Source organism: Lathamus discolor, chromosome 1 (assembly GCF_037157495.1).
Source record: "Lathamus discolor isolate bLatDis1 chromosome 1, bLatDis1.hap1, whole genome shotgun sequence".
NCBI lineage: Eukaryota > Metazoa > Chordata > Aves > Psittaciformes > Psittacidae > Lathamus > Lathamus discolor.
The window spans coordinates 120,056,629-120,083,442 of NC_088884.1; the positions used below are offsets into that span (position 1 = coordinate 120,056,629).

Here is a 26,814-nt window from a genome sequence, read left to right on the forward strand (position 1 = left end):
AGAGGGAAAGCCGCGGCAGTGGGCCTCACGCGGGTGAGGTGGTGCTGCTGCCGTTCCACTTAACGTTGCCGCTGTGGCGCAGGGCTCGCGCACTTAGGAATAGCGGCGGGCTCGGGCCCCGGTCCTTGCTGTGCTGTGAGGAGAGGCGGAGGCGGCGGCGTGAGGGACGAGGGCGTGTGGAGAAAGGGCTGCGGCGGGCGTCCTCAACGTGCGAGTCGGCCAGAGCAGGGTATTGCCAGGGTGGCTGTTTCTCTTCTCTCTCCCTGTCCCACATGCTGTCTTGCCGCAGGTGGCGTTTTTGGCTTAGGGCCTGTCTGGTTCGGTTGCTTTTTCCACTGGTCTGCTGTCCTAGCTCCTCAGTGCGTCTTCACCTCCGTGGGAGGGGTGAGTGCAGTCTCGTCAACTCCCACGGTTTTATCTTGTGTCCTTTTGCTGATCTTACCGATAATGTTGTTCTTGGCCGGATGTTTGAACTCGTTGGGGAAAAGGGAAAAATAACTTACCTCGTCCTTGCTCCAGTTCTGTTGTCTGTTTCCATACCTTGTTAGGCCTGAAGCTGCAGAGAGTTTTCCTGATTATGGAATCTTTGTGAAGTATGTAGCCTGTGAAACCCAGTAAATTTTAATTAATTTGTTGAAAGGAAATGGAACACTGCTTGTGGCAGGTAGGAGTCATGCTGCTGTTGCCTGTCAGGGATTTTTTTTGTGCTCTGTCCTGCTTCCTTTCTGGAATCTCATTTTAATAAAGCCAGGAGTTGTTTGGCATTTTGCTTTTTTTAATGACTAGTGATGGGTGTCATATAAACTTGACTAGAGTGGTTGCTTGCCTGGGTTCCTGCCCCAAAATGAACACAAGCTTGATAGAAAAAATATACAAACAAAATGTATTTCCACCAAAAGTCATCTTTTTCTAGGATGGAAAAAATATAGTTGTGTTTATTCTATTCACATTCTAATTAAGGGATATGTGAAGCCTATAATGTAATGTGAGGGCTGCTGTGAAAAGAATGCGCTAGTACTTTGATTCAAAGCACCTTTGAAATGACTGAGCTGTTGTGTGAGAAGGCCACCTCACGACATTGCATAATACGCATTTATGTGGCAGAGGAAGGGGCTTAATCACTCCGTAAATTGAATATATAATCTTAAAAAATTATGCAAAATAATTTTGGAAGTGCTGAGATAGTTTTCAGTAGAATGTGTAACTGAAAAGGACTAGCAACTGTGGAGGTGGTTAGTGTTTTGAGTATGGAGGTAAAAGCTTACTTAGTGTACCCAGCAATCATCTGAAAACCTTTAGATATAAAGATAGGTGGGATAACGTTTGGTACATTACTATGGCTTTACTTTTACTAAGCCTCAGTTTTGCTAGTGATAGGGAGTTATAGTTAGCTGTCAAGTAAAATAATTTGTGTAGATAATGGTGCTCGTTTGGATCATCAAGCTAAAAGTAATAGCTGATGCAAAAGCACCAGAAGTTACAAGCTGAAGAGAAAGTGGCTTCAGCTTCAGGCTGTAGAAAAAGGATGCAGTTGTAACTGTTACTGAACTCTTCTTCTCTCCCTTTTGGCAGTATTCAGTTCAGTGCAACTAGTTTGAGTTTGCTGCAGTGCTTGAGATGATTGGTTTCTTGGGACCTTGAATAGTGGAAGCCTAATGAAGGGAGAGGCATATGAATGTTTATTCACTCTACTGTCCTTGATTTAGTTTCCTTTATTCTCTGTTTTCCAGACACTTGCTGAATAACGAGGCTTCCTAGGTAAGGAACTTCTTCAGTTGAGGACCTAAAAGTGAGTTGACAAGAAACAACTGGTTTTAACAGTTTTTCTTGGAAAAAATAAACTGCTGTGTCTCAGGTCATAATTAATTGGACCCTGATCCTGAAAACAAAGCAAGCTGAAAACATAAGGGGCGTCAAAGAACAAGTAGGAGTTGTAGTTTATTTTTCTGGTTGTAATTTTTCTTGCAGAGGATTGAATTACTGAAGAAGATGCTTGTCTAAGTATTGCTGACCTTAAAACATAGAATTTTGGGAAAAGAAGACATAAAATTCAGTGAAAGGAAAAGGAGGCTGTGGGGAAAAAAAGAAATCTGACTTGAAAGTTAATTTTTTAAGGGGCTTGACCAGTAGAGTTGGTAATTGCCAAATGGGCTCCTTAGTGTGATTGTTTCCCATCACCTGAATGACAGAAATCCAAAGCTGTTGTACAAGATTTGGCATGCCAGAGAAATAGTGGCTGGAACAACAACAACCATATAGGTAGATGGTTTTAGTTTTGGAGACTGTAAAAATTGACAAAGTAATGAAAATAAGGACCCCAGAAATGGGATTATTTCAACCCCTTAGTTTTGTCAGACAGTTTGGCCTAGTTTTCTTATGTATTGGATTGAATGAAATTATTTTTGTTCATGAATTCTTTGAATTCTTTATATTATTTAGGCATAGATTTAATGTATTAAGTATTTTGGTACTAAAGTACAGTTTCAAAATCGGGAGTATTTCTATAAAATGTGGTAATAAAAAAGTGGAACTTGGCACTTTAAGTAGCATATGGGTCTCCACGCAACTGTGATAACGTGATTTATGTGATAATTCATTATTCTAGTTGAAAGGCAGCATACTTAAAAAAGAGTTGTGATACAACTTAGGAAAATCTGAATATAGACTATATAGTTGTTGGTTAAAGTTCAAGATTATCACAACTACAAAACAATGCTTTGAAAACAAATGCACAGACTATAGTAGATGGATTTGGGATTGAAGCTTTATGCTAAACAAAGTCACAGTAAATAGGCAAATATAGCATAGATTGTTTTTCTGTGCTTTGGTAGCTTCTGTGTACGTATAACAATGCAGAATTACCTGATTTGAAGTATCTGTAATGTTCTATTGAAGCTATTGCAGATATGCATGAAGAAAACAAAGCTGCAGCAAATACATGTGGCAAAATCCGAACTGGCACTCAGAATGAGGCTGCTTTACTTGCCCTTATGGAGAAGACTGGATACAACATGGTTCAAGAGAATGGACAAAGAAAATTTGGTGGGCCTCCCCCAGGTAAGCATTTCTTTTGAGATGACAAAGTTGGAGTTTGTTTGCTGTAAGGAGAGTTACACTGAATCACGCTGAAAATCTGTGTAGCCCTGCATTCTGTATCTTGGCTGTGATCAGTAGTAGATGACGTGTAAGAAACTATGATAACCGTTTGTAAATGAAGAGTTTTACTGTTAATTTTGCTTTTTTAAGCTGTGGTTTCTATAAGCTTGTATTGCTGCCAGGGGAGATAGTCTCTGTGTCAGCTCTTTTTTCCTCTTACCATCTTGTTTTTTTTCTGACTGCTGTCCAGACCAAACAGCTGATCTGGTTCAAAATTGCCCTAAACTGTATTCTTTTTTCCTACCTCAGCACAGTTCTTCAGCTTATGTCACTTGTGGAAAATGTATCTGTTGAGTGGGGGATGGTGGGGAAGTGGAGAAAGTGGATTTTCATTGCTTCATTTGGGTCTTCTGCTGAGGTCGCTGCAGACATAATGGTGTCGTTAGGTATGTAAGTCATTAGAATAGTGTGGAAGAAAATTTAAGATAGCATGGATCTCAGTAACACTTGGAGGATTGTAACTCTCTAATGTTGAAGTTTGATTATTTGAATTACTGCAGAAAAAGGAATCCCATAGTCTGTTGTCCAGTGATAGTCAAATACCCAGTCAAGGAAGCTTTCTGGTCTGTTGGTATCTACTTGAGGAATGGTGCTTTTGGTTAACCATTTCCATGTTGGCTGTTATATACATGTTGCTCATGGCAAATGTGGCACAGGCGGGGCTTTCTTTAAGTCAGGAGTCATAACTCTCCCAGTTAGCAGTAATGTGCTGTAATGCTAAGTTACCATGCAGCTTCAAAATTAGAAGGGGAACTTTTTGAATGGTAGGTGGCTTTTAGTTACTGAGAATCACAGTTTAATTGGTTATCAGGCTGAAGATAATAGTGAATTTGTCTATTTAATAAATTAATATTCTTATTTAATGTCATGACTTGCCTATGCCATAAAGCATAGCCTCGTCCCCTCTTTCCCAATGAAAGTATGCAGTTGCTTTTGTCTTCGGAGTTGCTAAACAGTGTACTGTTGGTTTATGCTTTTTTATGTGGGCAGCTGACTGACATGATGTACAGTTTGCAAGCTAGTACTGCCTACTTGCCATGTCCTGTCAGACCTCAGCTGCAGTGGTTATTAATGTTTATAAAGCTGAAAGTCGTAAAGATGTTGTATGCTGTGTGGAACAGAGCCAGACTTTTTCCTGAGTAAGCCATGACAGCATAGCTGCAAATGCATGCCAACTGTGATGTCTGGGTAGCTTCCTTGTGTACCATGTAGTTCTTGGGGTACAGTTTATAGAGGAAAATTTATTCTGTGGGAAGGCAAAAGTTTCCCAATTCTGTTAAGCCATGTTTTTCATGAGTTGAGTATGTGCTCTTTGATTCTTACATGAAGAAAGAAGTTTTATTTAAATGTAGACTCTTAGAAACTTATCTGTATTTTAAGTAATGCTGGGTTCAGTGGGTTTCAGTGAAAAAAAAAAAAACCTCAGAAGATGGAATTAAATAAAAAATGTGGGTTTATGACTTTTTTTTTTTAATTTATTTAAATGTAACAAGAAAGGGTTAAATACTGGATGACAGTATGCTAGTTTTGGAGACTAAACATAAGTAACTCCCACCTTCAAACTGGAAGTCTGGGGGAAGTGTGTCTGCCTTTATTAAGATTGTTGTTGGACAATTTCTTCTAAGGTTGGGAAGGTCCTCCACCACCTCGTGGATGTGAAGTTTTTGTGGGTAAGATTCCTCGTGACATGTATGAAGATGAATTGGTTCCTGTTTTCGAGAGAGCTGGGAAGATCTATGAGTTTAGACTCATGATGGAATTCAGTGGTGAGAATCGAGGCTATGCTTTTGTGATGTATACTACTAAAGAGGAAGCCCAGCTAGCCATCAAGATTCTTAACAATTATGAAATTCGTCCAGGGAAATTTATTGGTGTCTGTGTAAGCTTGGACAACTGCAGACTATTTATTGGAGCAATTCCGAAAGAAAAGAAGAAAGAAGAAATACTGAATGAAATGAAAAAAGTTACAGAAGGAGTGGTGGATGTCATTGTTTATCCAAATGCCACTGACAAAACTAAAAATCGTGGCTTTGCTTTTGTAGAATATGAATCTCACAGAGCAGCTGCAATGGCTAGAAGGCGGCTTATCCCAGGTAAACGATTTGTAATTCAACTGTGCGAGTATGTGTCTCCACATTGTGTGGAGTGGTGAATCATCTCTGTCTTCCTTTGTTTAATGTATTTTGAGAGTTACAAAACTGCAGTAGTGCCTTTCAGCTGAGGAGGAATTTTATTTTTTTTTGTTCATAAAACTTTTTTGTTGGGATTTGTTTATTTCTTAAGAAACTGAAGTTTAAGCAGTTGTGAGAATGAAAGAGCAGACATCTGTTTTATAAACTCAAGTTACTATAATTTACATCAAGATATGTATTTGCTTGGGCACACATCCAGTTTTCATTTGCATATGTTGTCCCTGCACATGAATTCTCTTAAAGCTGAGTTTAAAAAAGATAGTGTTTGGGAAGTGTCCCTTATTTTCTTTGAGCTGCATGAGTGACATTATTGATAATTCATATCGTAAAAACGTTTGAAAGTAGGTCTTTAATTGTTTACTTGTTAAACTCTTAAAATTATTTTCAAGTAAAAGTCAACTTTTTCTTTGCACCTTATTTTCTTCAGTAATTTCCAGTAGCAATATTTTACATATTTTGCTCAAGTAGATGCAGGGAATACAAACTATTTCCATGTGGCGTGCATCATGTTTGCTTTTTTGTAGAGGAATTGCTAAGAATGATTTTTGTTTTCACTTGTGTATTTCTTTTTGTTGTATTTCTTTGCTGTAGGAACATTTCAGCTCTGGGGTCATACTATTCAAGTAGACTGGGCAGATCCTGAGAAAGAAGTTGATGAAGAAACAATGCAAAAAGTTAAGGTATTATATGTAAGAAATTTAATGATATCTACTACAGAGGAGACAATTAAAGCTGAATTCAACAAGTTCAAGCCAGGAATAGTTGAACGTGTAAAGAAGCTGAGAGACTATGCTTTTGTTCACTTTTTCCACCGAGATGATGCAGTTGCTGCTATGTCTGTAATGAATGGAAAGTGCATTGATGGAGCCAGTATTGAGGTAACACTGGCAAAGCCAGTTAACAAAGAAAGTACTTGGAAGCAACATTTTAATGGTCAGATAAGTCCCACTTCTGAAAGTCTCTTGGGGTTTCCTAACAAAGAAGATGGTCATCAAAAATCCTTAGGGAAACCTGTGAGTCTTCCAGTTCATCTTAATGGTCAGCACAGTCCAGTCCCCACTGAAGTTGAAAGATGCACATACCCATTTTTTCCAGGAGTAAAACTTACTCCAATTAGCATGTATTCTTTAAAATCCAGTCACTTCAGTTCTGCAGCAATGCATCTGGACTACTTTTGTAATAAAAATAATTGGGCACCGCCAGAATACTACTTGTATTCAACCACAAGTCAGGATGGGAAAATACTCTTGGTATACAAGGTGCTTATTCCTGGTATTGCTGATGCTTCCCAGAGTATTTTCATGCCAGACAAACTATGTACAACAGTAGAAGGTGCAAAGGAATTGGCAGCGCAGTTCACGCTTCTGCATCTAGGTAAGCATAAATGCTTCCCATTAGTTCTTAAGAACTGAAGCTAGAAAAGTTACTTTTCAAGTGTTCTTTGTGTATATGTCTTAGCTTTTGTGTATATCTTTATATAGATAAGTTAGTTTACAGAAGAATTGTTTCTTGTGTAGTCACCTAAGTCTGGACCATCAGGTGAGAGCACTGGAGGAACACTGTAAACACGTATACAGTGCAGTGCTAGGCTAATTTTCGTTTACATTTATGTGCCGTAATGATTTATAAAGAAGAACTAGATGACATGTTAAGTGACTTAGGTAAAAAAGTCATCTGTGTGATGATTGTGGTTTGAAAATTTATTTGAAAGAAGAATGGAGACAGCTTCAAGTTCTTTGCCTGACCTGCCCATTCTGTGTTTTACAGATAGCATTATCTTAAACATAGTATTTTCTGTTCTGTACTTCTTTGGGAAAGGATTGCCAGAGTAATTAAAAAAAATTAGCTGAAGAATGATTATTCACAGCTATGGTAAAATCCAGAATGTAAACAAGTTTAAAAAGATTAAGAAAGTATGCGTTGAGATTTTTATCTCTTCAATTATAGTTACAAGTGCTGTAGGGAAAACATTTTAAGGTGAATTTAAATTAACAGTATTTGAAAGCTTTTTAGCACTTCAGTATGCCATATGATCACAGTTAATGTGAATTCTTACTTACCAGAATTCCCAGATCCCGTGTTTGGTTTTTTAAAGCTGTCTACCTAATGGCCTAGTGCTAGTCTTGTTATCTTTGAACTATGAAACTTTTGATGGCCTTACTGTTTCTGAGAATTTGCTCTGCCTGCTCTGTGCAGGACCCATATTTTAAAGCAAACATACATGGCTGGCTTTTGAAAGATGCACCTCTTTCAAGCAGATGAAACACCTTTTTCATTGGAATTGTCATGATACTGAGAAGTAGCCCTAAGGAGTCTAGAAATAGAATTTCTTTTCCCTATCTAATCTGCAGAAGCCATTTGCATCCGAAATTAATCTAACCCAATATATTGAGTGAAACATCTGCAGCCAAAGAAGAGTTGCTAGATGTGACAGAGGATCCCCTCCTCACTGAAGTGTGTTGCGTAGTTTGGCATGTTGAATGATGGTGCAGGGATGCATGTGTTGTGGGTTTCCTTTTTTGTTCTTGGATGTTTCCCCCCCACCCTTTCCTCTATTATCTTTGAGGGTTTTTTTGGTTGTTTTTGTTTTTTTTTTTTTTTTTTAAGTAGCAGTGATTTTGAGAAAAGTGTGAGTGGTTTTCTTGGAAGCAACTTACTATAAGCGTGCATTTACAAAGTTGACAAGGAATAATTCCTTCTGGTAAGTAACCACTCTTACAGGAACTTAGTTTTTCTTCCCGCTTAATTTTTGATGTCTTTTTTTTTTTCCTTCCCCTTTTTAAAGCATATAAACAGACTAAGCTAAGTAAATAAGAAAGGGCTGCTTTGGTAGAATTTTAAAACTAGACTGCTCTAATTAATAATCTCAAAGCATGCTCTTTGGGGTTTTTTTGGTGATGCATATTTCTGTATTCCACATAATGGTATACTCGGCTGTTACTGCATACACTAGTCCTGAATGGAGAGCAGTACAACAATTAACCACTTGGTGTCGCCTGAGTATTTTGAAAATGATGCTTGGCAAAATACAGAAAGCTGTGTTTTAGTTTTACTAGATCATGAACAGATCAAGGGAGTGAAGAAAAAAAAAGTCAGGCTTGTTTAAATATATGAAAATGACGTGTCTGGATGTCACTTTGCTAGAAGGAGAGAACTGCTGCATGTTGAAGTTCAGAAAGTAAATGTTTGGGGAGGGGAACAAAATTGAAAAAAAACAACTGAATGCCCTGTAGAAGAAATACCTTTTTCATTAATTTTGAATCTGATTTCAACACAAATAAATCTGCATCTTTAGAAGTTACACAACACTGTAGTATTATTTGCAGAATGGTGCTTGGCTGTTACATGTTGTATCCAGTTAGAAAAACATGTAAGAATTCCTACTCTTGTCTGTTCTGGAGGCTGACTAGATGTAACACAGCTCCAATTTGAAGATTGTATAGTTATGCTAATTAACACACTCTGTATTCCACCTATGGTCTAGAAGCAGTGTTAGTGCAGAGTCAGTCCTAAAATATGAGGTGTTAATTGTTATTCTGGTCCTTGGCATCAGTAATGTAGTAGCTTTGTAGTTTATGGCCTCAAACTGGCTCATCCAGGTGACTAAGTACAGGCAGAAGAGAACCTGAAGTTGCATAAGTGTGCTCTGAACTGTAGAACTTCCCTTTCTTTAGTGGTTGTAAACATCTGAAGCCTGGAGAAGCAGAACATTGTTTTAAAAATGACTGTGGGGTTCTTTTAGTTTTTATTGTTGCTTTATTTTGTTTTCACTTTCTGCTGGTAGAATTCCAGTAGTTTAAGGAAATATTAGAAAATGTCAGAACCTCTTTGGGGTACTGGGGATAATACCCTCTGTAGAAAAGTCTGAGTCTTGGGGAGTTCTCTCCCTAGTGAGTATGATGGAGAAGGGAAGAACTTTTGGTAAAGTTTCCTCAGTTTTGGGGATCTGCCAGGTTTTAGACTTATTCCACAATAGGGTATTCTGTTTATTCATACATGCTGTCCCATGTGGCATCTCGCCGAGACACAATTTAAAGAAATTAATTTTTAGCCAGAAGAGAGTATTTAAAAATATTTAACAAAGTATTGAAAAAAATAGTGATAAATCTCCGAATTAAGGGAAAGCATTTTAATAAGTATAGTGCATAAATAGCAACAATTCCAGTTTGCCACATAGAATGTATAAAGTAAATGGTACTGAAACACACTGTCCCCTGCACTTGATCTCTTATTCATAGGAATGCACTGATACTGAGCTTGGAGGAAATGATACTTGAATCCTAGCCAGGTCTCTTTGATGCTGTCTTTACCTTCTACAGCCATAATCCATGGTATTCCTCCAAGCAGGTCCGTGAAAAATCCAAGATTAGCTCTCTAAATCCAAGGTTGCAGTCCTGCTTACTGCCCTGTTTCCTCCATGCAGGATCCTGAACTCCATCATCTTATGGTCACTGCAGCCAATGCTGCCCCCATCTGCCTTATCTCCAACCAGCTCTTTTTTGTTAGTACAAGGTCACTAGCTTTGTTTAGCAAATAACAGATTATAAGTGATGATTGGGGTGTGGTTTTGTTTTTTTTTAGTGAATTTTAGAAAGGCTTGGAGTGTAGTATAAGATGTTCCTTAAGAGTATAACTTTAGAAGTCTTAAATATTTATCAGATGACTTACGTATAATGATTTTCAGCACAGTCCCTAAACAAGCATAAGTAACTTTGCTGTCCATGAATGCAGCATAGTGGGACAGTAGAGGCAAGTAAACCTCCCAGTACTGTGTTTGGTGCAGGCTTTTCCACCCCCTCAGAGACACTGTCTTAGCTTCAAAGGAGGCAACAGCTCTGCTTTTGTAGATCTGCTGTTGGATCAGTCTGTTCATGTGGATTTTGCAGCACAAAAGAAGGTTAGAGTTTTTACTCCTAAAAATGACTCTTGGTAATTTTTCAGTCATTTCTGAATTATTTGTGTTTCCAACTTGAGTTTAAAGTCTGTGTTCAGCAGTGGATTCTTACTACAGTTCTGACCTAGACTCCTTCTTTGGGTACTTAGTTTTATGTAAAAAAGACTGTCTCCTCCAGTTTGCAAAACCTGTTATTTTAACCTGCATTTTGTGCCACAAGGGTGGTAAGCATTCCCTTTTTTCAAATATGCTATTGTAGATGCATCTAAGTCTGTCACTTGAGGCCTCTCATTTTTTTTAAAATGGGGATTACCATCTTTTCTGAGTGTTGTGAGACTCACTTTTTAAAAGCTTGTAAGTCAGTTTGAAAATAGCATTAAATCCATACTCAGTGTTAACTTTACTGCTGGAAGCATCTCAGTCACTCAGAACTTGTCCTGAAGATTGTTACTTTTCTGTTGCTGCTGCTGCTTAGGGACAGGGAACATGAATTTGTAAATCTATGCCTGTGTAGGATAACATGGAAAAAAAGAAGATAAATTTAACAATGAAATTTCATTGAATTGAATTTAACAATGAATTTCATTATCTGTGAAATGACTTGACTGACTTCAGTAGAATCAGTCACTTCAAAACAGGTATTTACTGAATTTACTGCCTTTTTCTAGTACATTCATATCCTCAGTGGGGTACATCTGGCAGAACATGGTACTTAGTTAATAGCACTATTATGCTATGTTTTTTTATACATATATATATAAAATACATACCATAACTACAACTCAGAACAGTGATCTAATGCACCCATTAAATTTGTCTTCATTAATATTTTGTGTTCAGTTGGGGTGAAACAGGGTTGTTATTGTGAAGTTTGGTTTTAAAAAAGTGTGTGTATCTGTCTATCTGAGAAAATACTTATGTTCCATACCAAAGACTGTTGGGGGTTTTTAAAGTATAAGGCTTTTGGGGAAGGAGGAAAAAAAAAAAGATTAGGGTCTCATTTTTAATTTTTTTTTTTAACTAGGTCATTTCTGATGATGCTTGAACTATATAATTTCTTGTGGACTTTAGTATTAGGAGTGCAGAGGAAAGGGAAGAATTCGGGATTAGTATAAGACTGTGAAAATGCTCATTATACCATTATCTTAACTATTAAGAAACTTTAGTCCATTCAGTATTCTTGCTAAAATCAAATTCTCTCTCTTCCCTACTTCCCCCTCTTTTTCTCCAGCCAACTGTACACCCTATTTGGCTTGAATTGCCCTCAAGGAAAGTTCAGGGTGTTTTGCTTTGGATCTTGCTACAAAAGGAAAAAGACCACCAACTACATCGATACATTCTATGATTCACTGGAAAATCACATTACGTGTTTATTTATAAATAATTCTGTAAAACGTGTTTATTAAACATTTCACTTTAAAGACTAGTGACATTGAATGTTAAATTGGTTTGGGTAGCTTGATTAGATTTATTTTAAGATCATTTGTTTAAAAGATTTGTTAGCTGTAGTAGTTTATAAAACAGTTTATTTTTAGTGTTGAAATAATTTGCTATAATTCTTGTATTTTGAGTTTCACACAAATGTTACAGCTTCTGTGATAACAAATCTTAAGAATCATTAAACAAAAACCACAACCAACAATACACCACCTTGGCAACTCTGCCTTTTCATACATAAACATACGTAATACGAAACTTAAATATCACACTCAGATTTGTTTCTGTAACTTGATGCAAAATATTATGGGAGGAATGTGCTCAGTAACATCTTCTGGTACAGCATTGCATCAACAGAGGAATGGTATTTTGAAGGGCCTGTTTTGATGTCAACCTACCATCAGGCTACATAAGATGTATTACTGTATTCATAATGTTGAGCTTCAATACCTTAGGTAATTCTTTGAGACAAAAATGAGCAACAAACTCCACAACTTGATACGTACAAATTATACGTACTTTTATGTACAGCTCACTAAGTTGTATTTCCTGTTGTTAGCACCACTCTGCTGGACATGTGTGCTTCCATGTTTACAGAGGCCTTATTCTTATCCAGGCTATCCCTTGTAACCAACACTTCTACTTGCTTGTGGTAGCCATGTTGAACAGCAGTTTGCTCACTTTCTAATCAGGCCATGTTCTTCTGAAGAAAGCATTGTTTAGCATTAAACTGAAAATAGTTTTAAATTTTTAAAATTGGGTAAATATAATTAATTTTGAGTGAGCCATCTTGGTTTTCATTGTGACTATTTAGCCTTTCTCAGTAAAGTGCTTTATTTATTGAATGACAAAAAAATAAGGGCTGTGTTTTGTTTTGTCTATTTTTAAAATCTGAAACTAATGGATTAGATCATCCTTCTTTTTGGAATTTAGTATATAGTTTCAGTTCCTGGTCAAGGAATGCATCAGTCAAGTGGCATACTTAAAGGGTCCGAGAGCATCACCTACGCAAGTATTGGTTGTAAGCTGTTTTGTCTGAAAAGTGTTTGTCAAAACTATTATGTAGACAGAAAATGATCCAATGGAAAGATCTAAAGCTGAATAATTTTTCTTAAAAGCAGTCAACTATTGTGGTCCATCGCATATTTTGGTTCAACATGTTTCATCACCATATTGTCTTTTTTTTTGTGTCAATTTCAGTGTAGTTATAGGAGTTTAATTTGCATTTGATATTAGCTACATAATAGTTGTTTTAAGTGTTGTAATTTTTAATGTTGAAATCATGTGTTTGACTTCTGTACTTGAATTCACATTTCTATTAAATTTACACTGTTAGTATTTGGTGTGTGTAAAAGAAAAAATTTTTATGCATGGTACCTTCAGAAAGTTACTTCACAGGATTCACTTTGCTTTCTCAAGTAGCAAGCTTTGGCCAGGAGCTCCAGTGCAGGTGCTTTGCTGAACAAGAGGAAGGGTAATGAAGTGGCTTAGGAAAACCTTGAAAAAAGAAGAGACATTTTTAAAATACAAGTTTGCTTCATAGCTTCTGTCCCATTTGAAAGTTGTTAAACTGTAATGATTTCCCAAGAAACTCTGTTGGGCTGAAAGAAGAGGGGGCTTGCTTTAATTCATGTTTAAACTAAGTAGTCCCTGAGGCCAAAACAACAATCTTTTAATGACACCTGAAAATAGAGCAGACTTTTCAGTAATATTCTGTGATACTTCTAATGGAAATCTGGGCCAACCAAAGCTTAGGTAGAACTGGTATTGTTAGCTACTCAAGGGAATGGTGTGATAAACTGCAAAAAAAGAGTGCAGAGTATTAAAATGAATACCTGTAGGAGACCTGACTTACCCTGGGGAACAGACGGAGGTAGCGATCAGTACTGTAGGAAAACATGGGTTGTATTTTTCAGGTGTGCAAAATCCTTGTTCAGATTTCTGATTGTGCTACCATCTGTGAAGTAGTTATGTGCAAAAAGCACTTTCGCTATAAACTAGCAACTCCAGTCCACATAAGTGTGTACCTTGGCAGTTATTTTCAATATTCCCAACAAGTGTCATTGCATAAACCCACAATCGAATGTTTAAGTGTAATGCGTTATGGGTGGATGCAAGCCAAACACAACCCTCAGGCAGAATTTGGTCTTTTGTTTTGCAGATATGAACAAAGGTGTAAGGAATAAGCAGCTGAAGCAGCAGTAGCACTCAGTGGCTGGTAATTTAGGTTTTTTGAAGTTTATTTAGAACACATAATTAAAAATGTAATCAATGTGCAAAATTGCAAGCACAGTTTTTACATTTAGAGAAATCTCACTGGATCTTATTAACCTTTGAAAAATAAACCATGTATTCTATAAATACTATGACAAAGAGAAAACATGGTGCTGCATGGTTTTACAGTACTGTTGTATAACTGACAAGTGAATCCGTATACCATCCTGTTCTGTAATTGGTGTAGAAACCAGAAGTCCCTCTGAAAGCAAAGGTCACTGACTTCAGTGAAACAAAGTCTTGTTCCTTCGTGCTCAACCCACTGCATTAAGAACTTGCCCTAAATAAGAGAAGATGGTCATTATTCCTACAGTTACATTTTTTTCATGTTTGCTTACCTTTTTTTTAAAGTAGTGGTGTTACTGTGTTACGGTTGGTGACAGATGGTAAACCCAGTGTTACAGAGCAAGCGTGTCTGCGGGCTGCAGCCTCCATCTTCCAACCTGTTATTTTTACAGGGAAAAAATACCTGCAAAAAACCCAGTAGATGAGGTGGGGGGAGCTAAGGCTGTTTGTCACCAAGAACTAGCATCTTACATACTAACAAGCAAGAGTTAATAAATGCTGATTTCTTGTAAATAGGAAACAATATTAAGCACAAAGTTGTCTGGGAGTTACTAGGTTAATACACACTTGAGGTAAAAGCAAGCTACAAGAAGTCAGCTGTTACAAGTCTCTTTCAGTGACTTATCTTAATCACTGTGCATAATGAAGAATGACCAGTTTAGCATCATTTTGTGTTATTTAGTATTCCACTTCATGGACAACCAGGGGAAGGAAAAGAGGTAATGATCCAGCAGTCTGCAGTACAACTTCCCTGCAGTTACAAGACCCCTAATAGTCCCCAGAGCGTCCAAGAAAAGAGAAGGTTTAAAGTGGTCAGATCTCCTTCCTTGACCCCTCAGTTTTTCACCAGCTAACAAAGCTGTTAGGAGCCACCACAAGTAGCCATCCCAAGTTGTCTGTGGCTGAACTCTCCAGCTTCAAGAGTCAGAGCAGAAAGGCTGGCCCCCTTCAGCACATTGCAGGCTACATCAGTAACAAAAACAACCACATCAGGAGGCAGAGCCTGTTGTTGCCTTTTGAAAGCAGTGCTGACCCAGAATGACAGCACCAGGCATATGGAACAGGGGTGAGAGCAGGCATTTTCCAAAGGTACGGGCACTGCAAAACTACCACAGAGAGGCATTAATTGGCAAGAATTGTCTAAGTATGCCTTAGTAGTAGTTTTATTTTTTGTTTAAATGGTCTTCCATCCAACTGGCATAACTTTCACCTTACTGCAGAAGGGCTTAGTTTCTGCAAGGCCTCTTATTTTCATTTTCTTGAAAATAAGCTGTCTCCAAAAAATATAAATGACAGCTGTAGAACAATGTCAAACCGGGTGGAGTTTTTAGGACTCTAGAATGCAAATACCTGCTCATGGGAATTGAAAGAAAATTGTATGTACCACTTGAAATTTCAGGAAGTAAAAGGACACTTCAGTATCTTCAAAAAGAAGCCTGCAAAACCAAGATTGTATGTTCTGAGAATGTAGTGATGCTTTTTAACTAAGCCAACAGATAAAGCTTTAGACTTGAAAGAGGTGAATAATCTACAGTAATAACCATCAAGTGCAGCACTGGCTTGTAGATCAAACAGTAGTGACTGTACTCTGCATTTTAAAACCTGTGGTCCTTCAGAAAGAAAGCATACTATTACGAGTTTTAGATGGGGAAGGGAAAGCACTGAGGTACAGGAGCCTGACTGCTACAAAATCGAGTGACACAAAACTGACACAATCAGAAACTGAAATGAAGCGGTGCAGGAACCAGAAGCACGACAAGGGCAGACTGTGGCTCACAGAAGCTGGTCTGTTTACTACAGTTCAGCTTAGGCAGGAAGACAAGAAAGCTGTGCAGAGTATGAAAGATGACCCTCTCTCTAACAATCCAAGGACGGTAATATTTGTAAGTACCAATGTTAAAATATTCTGGATGGATAAAGGCAGATTATTTGTGTGCAGTCAAAATCTGCTGGGGAGAGAAAAAGAAACAAAACTATGTGAAAGTGAATGGAAATACATACCTGCATAGAAAACTTCACATAAAACATGGCCATGCTGCTAGGGCATCTTGCCAAGAAAGAAGTACCCATTTCAGTAAGTTCAACTATACAAGTTACCACTTCAGGCCTCAAAACAATTTTTCCTATGCTGCCAGAGGCTGTGGCTGCTGTCGCCTTACAGTTTCCTGCAGAGGGAAATATTCACTAGTGTATGAAAACCAAATACTGAGTCAAATGATCATTGTCAAAGCTGGAAGCATCTCTATGTGTAAGCAAAGAGCAAAAGACTATAGAGTGTCAATAAGAGTATTCACCGAGTTACATAGTTTTTTAGGAGACATCAAAACATTTCAAGCGATAAAATAGCTCTCTGAGCAAAGGGAGCCTATCAAATCAATGGGAAACAAAAAAGAGTCAACTTACTCCTTTGTGATTTAGGAGCCTGCCTCTGGGCTGCAATACTGATGTTGTTACTCTAATGAAGAAAATTGCTGTTCTAAAAAGAATGGCACTGGAGTTTCCCGTTTTCCCCTGGATGTTGTATTCCACCTCAGCTCTGTATTCCTTTATACCAAACTGATTTCTGTGTCTGGTACTGAGGAGAGGACATAAGTCCTGCATCTTGGATGTCCCGCACTGGGCAAGCATTCCTTAAGCCGCACATGTGACCTTCCCTGCCTGTGCTCAGTGCCTCAGCTGGCCCTGCCCCTTTGGCCCCACATCCTGATGTCTCCCTTCTTCTGCTCCGCAGGTTACAACAGCAAGGGACTGGAAGAATGATTCTGCCCATTTACCAGTACCTTTTCACAGGCAGAACTTAGTATTTATAACACACTCCCAAAGAGGGGAGAGCAGTAGGTTGGATTCAGACTGATGAAGGAAGAGACCTTTGACCCTCCCCTAATCCCTCTTTTTCCTTTAAGTGACAAGGATCCTTGTGTTGTTTGTTGATATGTACTTTAACTTATGCACCTTCAGCATAATTAAACAGGGTCAGGAAGTTTAGCCAGAATAACATCTATTGGGAATGTCTATCTGGACTCTGGGCCGGAAGCTGTCAATCTTTCAGGAATCAAGTTGTTCTGGCTGAGGAAGAGACGCCTCACAAACTTGAAAAGCAAAGGAGGCCTTGGGTCCATGCAGAAAGAACCAGGTAAGATAAAACTCAAGATGCCTATGGGATGACATATTTTGAGGACCACACAACAAAGGCCTAAGTGCCCAGTTTCAGTTCTGCCTTGTAGACAACTGTGACTAAAGCTCAAATTCTTCATGCAATCCAAGGAGATGTTTGCTTTTTAATATATTACTTTTATACCAGGAACAGAGGTACACCAGAAAATGGTTCAGAGCTCATCTTTAGCACTAGCTTTCCAAGGAGGGGTGGTGCACAGCTTTCATGCATGCAGTCTTATAGGGAAAACTATGATTAAATTTTTTGAGGTTGTTTTTGAGCTGGGCAAAAACACAAAAAAATGCACACCCCCCCCCCCATATCCATTATCTAAAACAACGTTCATGAGAGAAAGCTGCTTGAACTCTTAACACTAAGGCATATATTTTAATGGAACCTTCACTACATATTTTTTTGTTAGAAAACACACAATTTTCAGCTACCATATCATATTTCAGCTACCAAATCATATTTGTTTCATCCATTCATCCTTGTCAAGGATTTAAGCTATCAAAGTGGTAGATTAAGACAGGACGAAACAGTCACATCACCCACTTTGTCCAGCAGTCCAAATACAGCACTGAATTTCACTGCATCTTCTGGAGCAAGCCCAATAACAGATGATGAAAGCACATCTTCAGAAAGGCATCAAAGTCCACAAGGTACCAAACCTTGCAATATAAATTGGATCAGGATTTCCCAGGTTTAAAACTGTACAGTACTTTACTGCAAAAATACTTGATTTCTCCCACATACAGAGGGTGTTTTCTAAGCCCTTGATATCTCCTCTTGCTTAGAGCTCAAGAAATTTCAAAGCTACCTACCAGCTCTGCTTACTGGTAACAGCTTGTCTTTATTAATAGCCATCAGCTGTACTTCCCTGCTTCTTTTTCACAACCTCACATGAAGCTTGTCTGATATTTCAGTAACTACTAATAACTGTGTGAATAACACTATAGGAAGACCCCAGCAACCTGTAAAGCATGTGGGGTTCAACTCTTTTTAGCTCTGGTGAACCTGTACAGCAGAGCTCACAAGCTGGCCCTGTTCCACAGCTGAACTGCAGAGAGCTGGGCATTAGCAGAGCTCACTGCCCCGATCTGGGTTTGTCTGACCTGGAGGAGGGACATGGCCTCTGATTCACAGAGCCCCTGGAACTGAGCTGCTGGTGAACCACAGGTATTGAGGTTCTAAGAGGAGCTGGAGCTAGGTGCTCTGACCAGAGAGTTTCGGAGCAAAGCAGCTACAAGGATGTCAGTCTGCCAGAGAAAGTCTTTCAGGGATCATCTGGACAAGTGTGTGTGCTTAAAATCTAATAACGTAAAATATTTTCATCCTAAGGTAGATCAGGAATTTTTAAGAGCATCATATCTTGTCATTTTTGTAAACAGCTCTACTGATGCTTACTTAGGCTCTTCTAATGCTAGGGGTAAAAGGGTGCATAGTTCATACTGTACCAGTCATGACAGGTATTTAATGAACTCTTGCATGCTTCTGTACAATGTGAGGTAATTGATTAATGCTACTATCTTTCAGAAGCTCAGTTTCCTGTTGTCCTCACCCATACTTCAAACTCCAATAAAAGCAGGCAGGCATTGCTGCTTTTAGGGCCAGTGAAAGGGTAGCACAAAAATTCTCCTGTGGCAGAGCATCTGCCAAACTTTTGCTGTCTTACCTCAGAATTATTGGCCAGAAAAGCCAGTTTTTCCACTTCATACCAGATTTATGCTTGTTAAATCCATTACAATTGCATGATATAGCAGTATTTCATAATGAAGTTTCTCTCCTGTATAGGTATGATCTGACTTTTTCTAAGCCATTCTTCCTTAAATTTTCAGCAAACAACTGGGATAGTGAGAATACTGTATTACTGAAAGAAAACTGGAAAGTAATTTTGTATATTTTGAGGGTTCTTATTTTGGTGCTAAGAATTCCACAGACCTTCCTCACTCCGTATTAGTTCTGCAGCTTTTCTGCTTCAGGAAGAAGTAAGTACGTGTCGAGGTTCTAAGATGTTAGAAAATTCTGGATAGGGATAACCTTCAGTGCAGAGGACAAATGTCTGATCAGATACTTCCCCAGGGTTTTAACAGCCACATTATTACAAGCTAGCCTGCAGTAATTCAAAAGCCTCTTTCCTCTTTTTTTGTCAGCCAGAGTAGCAAGATTCCTATTTTATATTCTCATGCCCTAGCACACTGTTTGTCAAACAGGAGCCAGCAGAGACAGGAGAGGCATCTGACCAAGGAAGCATGTACTAGCAGCCTGAAGAGGAGAACGAACATAATATGAAGGAAGCTTCATGTCAGTGTCTTGTTTGAAAGATTATGAAAGAGTTTATTAAAGATTTTTGGGAAACATTTCAAAATTCCACTTTAAATTAAATTGAATTACTTTTGGCAGTTTAACAATTCATTAAAAAAAAAAAAGGCATTTTAATCACTGTTGCATGAGAGGGAGTTGGAGAGAAGATGAGAAAAAGGATAAAGATCTAAGTACCAGTAGACATTTTTAATTGCATTATGTGGGTAACTGCTTCATAACTTAAAAAACTTGTTGGATTATTAGGATTCATAATGCTAGAAGAAGCAGATGTTTGACTATAAATGGTAATATCCTATCCAAACAATCTTAGTCAGTGTAGATAAGACTCAGATGTATTACAGCTCCTGAAAGGGAACTATGATCAACTTTTTCACTATATCATATATTTGCTCATTTTGGTTTAATTTCCAAAACAGTTCAACAAACTGTATCCCAAACTGTACTGCTTTTCTCATCATGACTCTTTATATTCTCCTCACTTCATTGCTACTTCAATATTTTGTGGACCTTGCTTGGCATTTTCCCCCCATCAAATATTTTTCTATGTCATAAAATCATAGGATCATTTAGGTTGGGAGGAACCTTTAAAGGTCATCTAATCTATTTCCCTTGCAATGAGCAGGGACATTTTCAACTAGATCAGGTTGCTCAGAGCCCTGTCCAACTTGACCGTGGTCATTGATTGTTCTTCCACAGCAGGCTTCAGTCAAATACTGTATTTAAGTGAAAACCATTTGTTGCTTTTCCCTAGTCAGGTCACATTGTTTTTTCTTTAGAAAGAAATCCAAAACCCAGCACGCCGCTCAGCATATCTATTCTGATTCTTTTACTTAAAACAGTGTTGACCATTCTCAGTTACACAGTTTGGTATCAAAACATTCTTCTCTTGTGTGTTTTGAGACTATTTCCAAATAAACTATATCCATCCTCAAAGGGTGCTTTTGAGATAAGGTGTCAGAACATCACTTTGAATATGGATTCAGCATCACTAGCATACAGGCTCCTTCCAGCTCAGCTGTGTCTGTCACCAGTTACGTTTTCTTATATTCTTAAGAAAGCCTTCAACAGAGTGCTGTTGGAAGCTTACGTTACAGAATTCTGCTAAGTATCAAATATAATCTCAGTTCTTTTCATGATAAGTAATCTTTTACAGACATTACAAAGGCAGAGTTCAATGTTTCTACCACATCTCTAACAAGAATCCTAACATCTTCTTGGACAAGAAGATACCTATTTGGCAGAAAGATGGTCCACCTGATCACTGCATATATTTTATGTTAATATATCTAATAAACAGGTACTTAGTACGGTATCTGTGTAGAATTATTTAAAGTGTGCAAAGAATTATCTAAGCAGCCGACAAGCTTTCAATATTTTTTACCTGGTCAGTTGCAGGAGATACAGGGAGTGGAGAATGTACAAAACAAATTTGGGCCATGACAGCCAAAATCTCTACTGAAAATGAACTAGAGGACTGCAAAAGGAGGTTAGAAGTAAAGCACAGAGGAAGTATGTGAAACTTCATAGTTAAGTTCGTTTCCAGGTGGTAGATGTACATGGGGTAAGAATCTTCAAGGAGAAGTTTTTCAAAAAGTAGACAGAATTATTACAGTAGGGCAAGAGCTTTCTTGTTTATGGAAAAAGGGAAAGCTTAACAGTGATTTTCCTTCCTTGCCTGCAGATTTCCCTTCCATCCTGCAGAGTTTTGCCTGCCTGAGCTGTCCCCACCACATCGTGTCTCTGCCAGTCTCTTGCTTAGCCTAGCGTTGCAGATCCTGCCCATCTCCACACAGTTTCATGTGCATCCCTGCATGATGTCCAATTAGTCATGTGTTGGACTTTTATTTTTAATGTACAAATTAACGAGTCAATGCACATTAAGACATGCATTTGTTTGCCTCTATTTTCATTCATTTTTAGTTTCCAATCTTTTCGGACTTGTCTGATGCTCCCTGGTGCCCAGAGGCATTAGGTTAGGCTACCTTGACCTGGTTAGACAGTCTCTGATGCACCAAGTTCAAAGAAGGGAAAAGAGAAGTTTCAAACATCTGCCTGCAGGAAAGGCAGGGTGCTGAGGAGCTGGGATAATCCCTGCTGAAGGAGATAACAGAGGGCCTGCAAAGCCCTTACCAGCCCTCAGGGTAGAACAGCCTCCGTAATTGTTCTGCTAAGTAAGTCAGGAGTGGAGAACCAAAGGGGCTGCAAACAAGTAACATTTAAAGCAAACACCAGCCCAAACCAGGAATAAATATTTGGTGCACGTGTCTGGCAACACAGGTCTTAAGTCCTGACCTATATGAGAAAATAAATGCATTATTAGAGTTACAGAGTCCTCAGCCTGGAAGCATTCCAGTCATCAGTGAGACAAAGGTACAGCTCCAGGACAAACAGTAACATGAGTTTTTGGCTTGAAAATATGAAAATGATTACCTCTGGGGAAAAACTAATCCAAAACAAAGACATTCACATGGAGCTCAGAGAAAAGCACCAAAGGTGCTGTGGTTCTGGGGGGATGAATATTTGAGAAAATACTATGAAAGCTAAATATGAATATTTGACTAAGCACTAATTTAATAAGGGATCAAGAGATCAATCTACAACTATTTAATTCACAGAATGTTAATGTTAGTGGTGAAGCAACCTGTTTTGTATTTTTTTTAATGCTCCAACTAGTTTGTTTTCCAGTAGATACACATCAAAATATTGGAAAGCAAAATGAAGACACAGATTTCTTAAGCATTCTTTCAAAGCGTTAAAGGCAGTTCTTGATCAAATCCTATAGGAATCAGATATTAAAGTCTTGAGCAATTAAACTGCAACATGGAGGGGAGGGGGGAAAGCAGAGGCATTTCTGTGATTGCAGTGTTAGGTTCTTCTAGAAATTTCTACTGGGGTTTTTTTGGTACTAGAAGTTTCACACCACATGCTGACTTACACTGGGAAGCACGTTGCACCTTGGCTGGGAAGAACACGAGCACAAGCCTGACAAGGGAAAAACCCATCTTCTGCTTTTCAACTAACATCACTTGCAAAACTTCGTTATCATTAAATCGAATTTCAAATATGACTCTGCTATCCCTATCAGACTAAATCCTAATGGAAATCAGGGAAATAAAGTCAATAGCTCAAGTTAGGCTTTGAAGGCAGCCAAACTTAGTAATAGCATAATAGTAGCAGTTATGTGAAAGATTAAATGTGGTTTCATGATGAATCCTTGTATGTGCAAGGTACCCGGCTGAGAGCAATATGGAACAGTCATCATGCATATCAGCCTATGATGACAAGACAGCTAACAGTAATTTAAATTAGCGAGACAATGGAAGATGATTATTAAATTAGCTTACAGCTTTGTCAAAGTTATTCTAATTTTTTAAGTGTTGGTTACTTTAATCTCCCACTTTGCAATACCTGATAATAAGTGAAGGATTTTGGAGTTTTTCAAAAACCAGATTCTTGTGTGAATATGAGCTTATTTAATATTCCTTTCCCCTCCCCCCCCACCCAAGCACTTATTTATGCTGTCATAATCAAAAGCACTCACTGCAATAGCAATTTTTCAGAACAGATTTTGACTGAACAAAGCGTCTGTACTGCAATTAATTCATCAGTTTTTATAAGTGAATGTGTATCACAGCAGGGTGACAAGATCAGTCTTGAGTCTGCCTTGGCTTTGTTCAGCTGTGATGGACCAGAGCCTGCATTCAGCATAACACCTCCACTGAGCCAAAACTCAGTACCAAACCGAGTTTAAAATAACAGCTGGTTTTGAAAGGTGTGCACACCTAATAAACCTCAGACATATGCTTATGTTTTTATCTCCTGAAATACCCAGGCAAGCTAGAGAAGAGAGAAATGGGAAAGAAGCAAAGCTTGGCTTGAAGAAGTTTTTTCCTTGTGTTGCTGCTGTTGAGGACAAGTTTAACAGAGAAAGCCAAGGGACAGGTCAGTACCAGCAGTATCCTAACCTATGCTGGTGAAACCCAGGGCACAGAGAAGGGTGCTGCCCTCCTGAGCAGGGGCTTGGGCTGCTGCATCACCAAGTCCCCAAGGCAGCCATTGGCAGATCTGCAGCAGGACTGCCTGCCTTAGTAGGAGCCCCATGGGCAAACAGGGCTGTAAACATGCAAAACCTCCCCTTGCAGCCATACACTGAATTTCAGCATGCTCATAAGGTAGGGATTTGGCTAACTTCCATTTTTAAAAGAAATGAAGACTGCCTTTCAAGGCACTAAGGTGGCCAGATCCCATCAGTTCTCACTATATTCTGACTACCTCCCCTGGCTTCTTTCCAGCTAGAGCAGCTTGGCTTTTCTTTTGTTACTCTGATGTTATTCTGAACCAGGGTCTCAACACACAGGCACGGAAAATGAGGTTTTATAAAATGAGTAAGAAAAGTCATAATTGTAGCACTATGGCTAAGAGATTTCTCTGACAGAGAGAGGAAAAAAAGGCATTTTAATTATTGGACTTAATTAGCCAGACAGATGAACTACAGTTCTGCAGTGGCCTGTGATGTGAAAAACAAGACATGCATGGGTGATGCAGGCCACCCATATGCTGAGTGCTGGCTTGTGCTAGAAAGGAGGAGGAAGCAGCACCCAAGGGGCAGCCCTAATAGCATTGGCACCATCTCCCACTTCTTTTGCTCCTCAGATTTCATCAGGAATGCTGAACACAAGAAAAAAAGATTTTGTGGGTAGGTTTTAGCACAGGTACTGCAAATTCAGCCTTTTGGTGCAAGTAAGCTTGGCAAGTCCTAGCTCTGTGCCCTTAATAACTTGCCTCCCCTCCATGTTTAGTCTGCCACCCATGAATTACTGGAGACCTACCCAAGCTGCTGTATCCTGAGGGGCAAAGCCTACCCCTGCATCTTTTCCTTTCCCAACTTCTCAGTCCAACCTACTCAGGCTTGAAGCACCTCCAAGCTGTGGAAGAGGGCAGCTGCTGCTGTAGGATGCAGGAGTTCATTCATAGGTGCAAGCAGCAAGGAAAGAGGAACAACATTGCTTGCTGTGGCAGGGTCTATCCTGTGGGATTTCTCTACCTCCCACCCCCCATTAAATTGATACAGAAATCAGAAAAGGTCTTCCCATCCCAATGGATGTATCTCAGTGGCAACAGCCATGTTTACTGGTGGAAAGATCCTATAGTTTAGGTAATATTGCAGCTGTGGAGGCATTGCTCTGGTACCACGCTTGCACAATTTGAGTCTATTTATGCAGTTAAAATAGGCTAAAAATTGGGTTCAAAAAAGGAGGCAAGACAAACTGAGACTTGTTCCAGCTTAGGGAAGAATTTCACAGAATCATAAACTGAATTCCCCACAGGCAACGTGTTCACATTTCTGACTGATTCAACTATCTTCCTTCAGTGGAAAAAAGATGTAAAGGAAGCTCAGCAACAGAACTGCTGGCAAAACCCCCACTGATAGATAAGCTGATTATTTCAATGTTGAAATTTTAATATGTTTGTTTTTAGGAGGCACTGGATTAGAAATATGCTCTTTGGTGGTTTTTTTTTTTTTTTTTTTACCCTAAAAGAACCAACCGCTTTAAACTTCCCTCCTCCTTACTTCATGGAAAAAAAGATAATAAAAATCAAAGGGTAAGAAGAAACCTACCAGAGATTATTTAAAAATACTTGATGGTCGTACAGCATCATTTTTATCATTAGTCACCATGAGTTCAAAACTAAATAGTAAAACAGCCTATAAATAGTCCTCAGTTTAAGCAATAACTTGTCAAATGTTTGCTACATTAGGAAAAGGATTAAGTCACAGCTTTTTGGTTTACTGAGGGAATGTTGTCAAGTGTATACAAAAATTCTATGTCAAATGCATATTATTTACACATCGCATGCCAACAGGAGGATGGAGGAGCTCAGTCATTCCAAATCACGCAGTTTCACTTTGGAGTACTTCTTTACTGTTAAGTGTCATCCTTAGAGGTAGGCACTAATCTTATCAACACAGCAATGTAATACGTGACTGATGAAAACATGGTTCATGTAAAATGGGATTCAGTTTGTGGGGAAGAGGATTACATGATAAACAGGAAGACAGAATCTGTCCTTCTGGGTAGCTGCAGCATGCTGTCTGTGCGCGCAGCACAGGATTTGCTGGGGAGCAGCTCTGCAGAAGAGAGCAGGCAGGCAGACAGGTCAGCAGTACATCCTTGGGGCAATGAAATCTTAGGTAAGAATTGGCCAAGAGGGCAAGGGAAGTGTTTCTTCCCTGCTACCCATAGCTCAAAGCTGCACCTGGAACATTGGCTGGCTGAATTTCCCCAAGTGCAGAGGAGAGGGAGCTCAGTGGAGAGCTACCATGGTGGTTGAGAACTGGAGCACAAACAATGCACAAGGAGCCACAGAGGGAGTTAAGCATGCTTAGCCAGAACCTGATCCGATTTAGATGTTGGTCTTGCTGGAGCAAGAGTTGGACTAGAGACTCTCAGAGTCCACATTCTACTTGAATGAGGCTGTGACACTAAAAAGCACATGGGACAAGCTGAACAAAACCTGTTAGTTGCCTGGACAGGAGATGGTAAAGGCTGGCAATGCCCAGCATCACCAGCATTTCCAGAGGGTAACTATATAACATCTAAGTCAGAAAATACAACATCTGTGAGAACAGAAAGGCCTGAGACTGAAGCACATCCTTGCATCCCTCTGTCCCATCAAACCATGAACAAAGTGGGTGAGAAAAAAAAACAGGCAATACCCAGCCCCTAATTCAAGCAGACCTCCTTCGGTTGCTGCCAAGACAAGGGATGCTCAGCACAGCGTGAGTCTTGGTGATGCATGACAAGTAAGTCTGCTTCTCCATGGGAGGTGGGAAGAGAAGCCTTTAAAGATTCCTTTGTGTAACACCTTGACTGCATGTAGTTTCCTTTCCTTTCCTTTCTGCCCTGTGTCTCCAAAAACCCGTGTGAGCTGTTTGAATTCCAGATTTTTTTAATTTTTTTTTCTTTAACCTTAGAATGAGTCTCACATCTTTAAAATAGAGACAGCACAAAAAACATTACGAGGAATACACGTGTGATTTATCCAGAAAGTTACAAATTGCATCCCTACCTACCTGTTTGGGGGAGTGAGGAGTTGGTAGCGTGGTAGGATCTGCTTAGAAGAGAGTAGACTTCAGCAAAGGGCACAGTGCAGAAAGGCGTAAGGGTGCCCTTGCGGTAGGCTGGCATGCCAGCAAGCAGCACACCTCAACCTTGAAGGTCTGAGGACCTGCACCATTTTTAGCAATAACTTATGATAATTCAGTGGCAGCTGGGGGGAGGGAAGAAATCAGCTCATGTTTTTCATTTTAGTAG

At 39.1% G+C, this 26,814-nt stretch overlaps 1 protein-coding gene and 1 long non-coding RNA gene across 5 annotated transcripts in view; one reads left to right on the plus strand and one right to left on the minus strand.

Moving 5' to 3' along the window:
* On the plus strand, positions 1–11,598 carry RBM46 (RNA binding motif protein 46). Of its 4 annotated transcripts, none has more exons than XM_065693269.1 (6): positions 1–229; positions 1,731–1,789; positions 2,896–3,057; positions 4,782–5,249; positions 5,940–6,722; positions 11,474–11,598. In XM_065693269.1, exons 3-6 carry the CDS (start codon positions 2,907–2,909, stop codon positions 11,497–11,499), a joined length of 1,428 nt encoding a protein of 475 aa, XP_065549341.1. In that variant the 5' UTR covers positions 1–229; positions 1,731–1,789; positions 2,896–2,906; the 3' UTR covers positions 11,500–11,598. The 4 variants fall into 4 exon arrangements, with proteins under 4 accessions (XP_065549341.1, XP_065549332.1, XP_065549358.1 ...); XM_065693260.1 differs by having other exon boundaries at positions 1,731–1,758; XM_065693286.1 differs by lacking the exon at positions 1–229 and adding an exon at positions 331–384 and having other exon boundaries at positions 1,731–1,758.
* LOC136021269 (uncharacterized) overlaps positions 10,642–26,814 on the minus strand; it is a 21,591-nt gene continuing 5,418 nt past the window's right edge. Inside the window, exons 2-4 of the long non-coding RNA XR_010615712.1 lie at positions 14,292–14,422; positions 13,057–13,176; positions 10,642–10,748 (exon numbers count right to left, since the gene is read on the minus strand). This is a non-coding gene — a long non-coding RNA (uncharacterized LOC136021269). The remainder of the gene's footprint in view (positions 10,749–13,056; positions 13,177–14,291; positions 14,423–26,814) is intronic.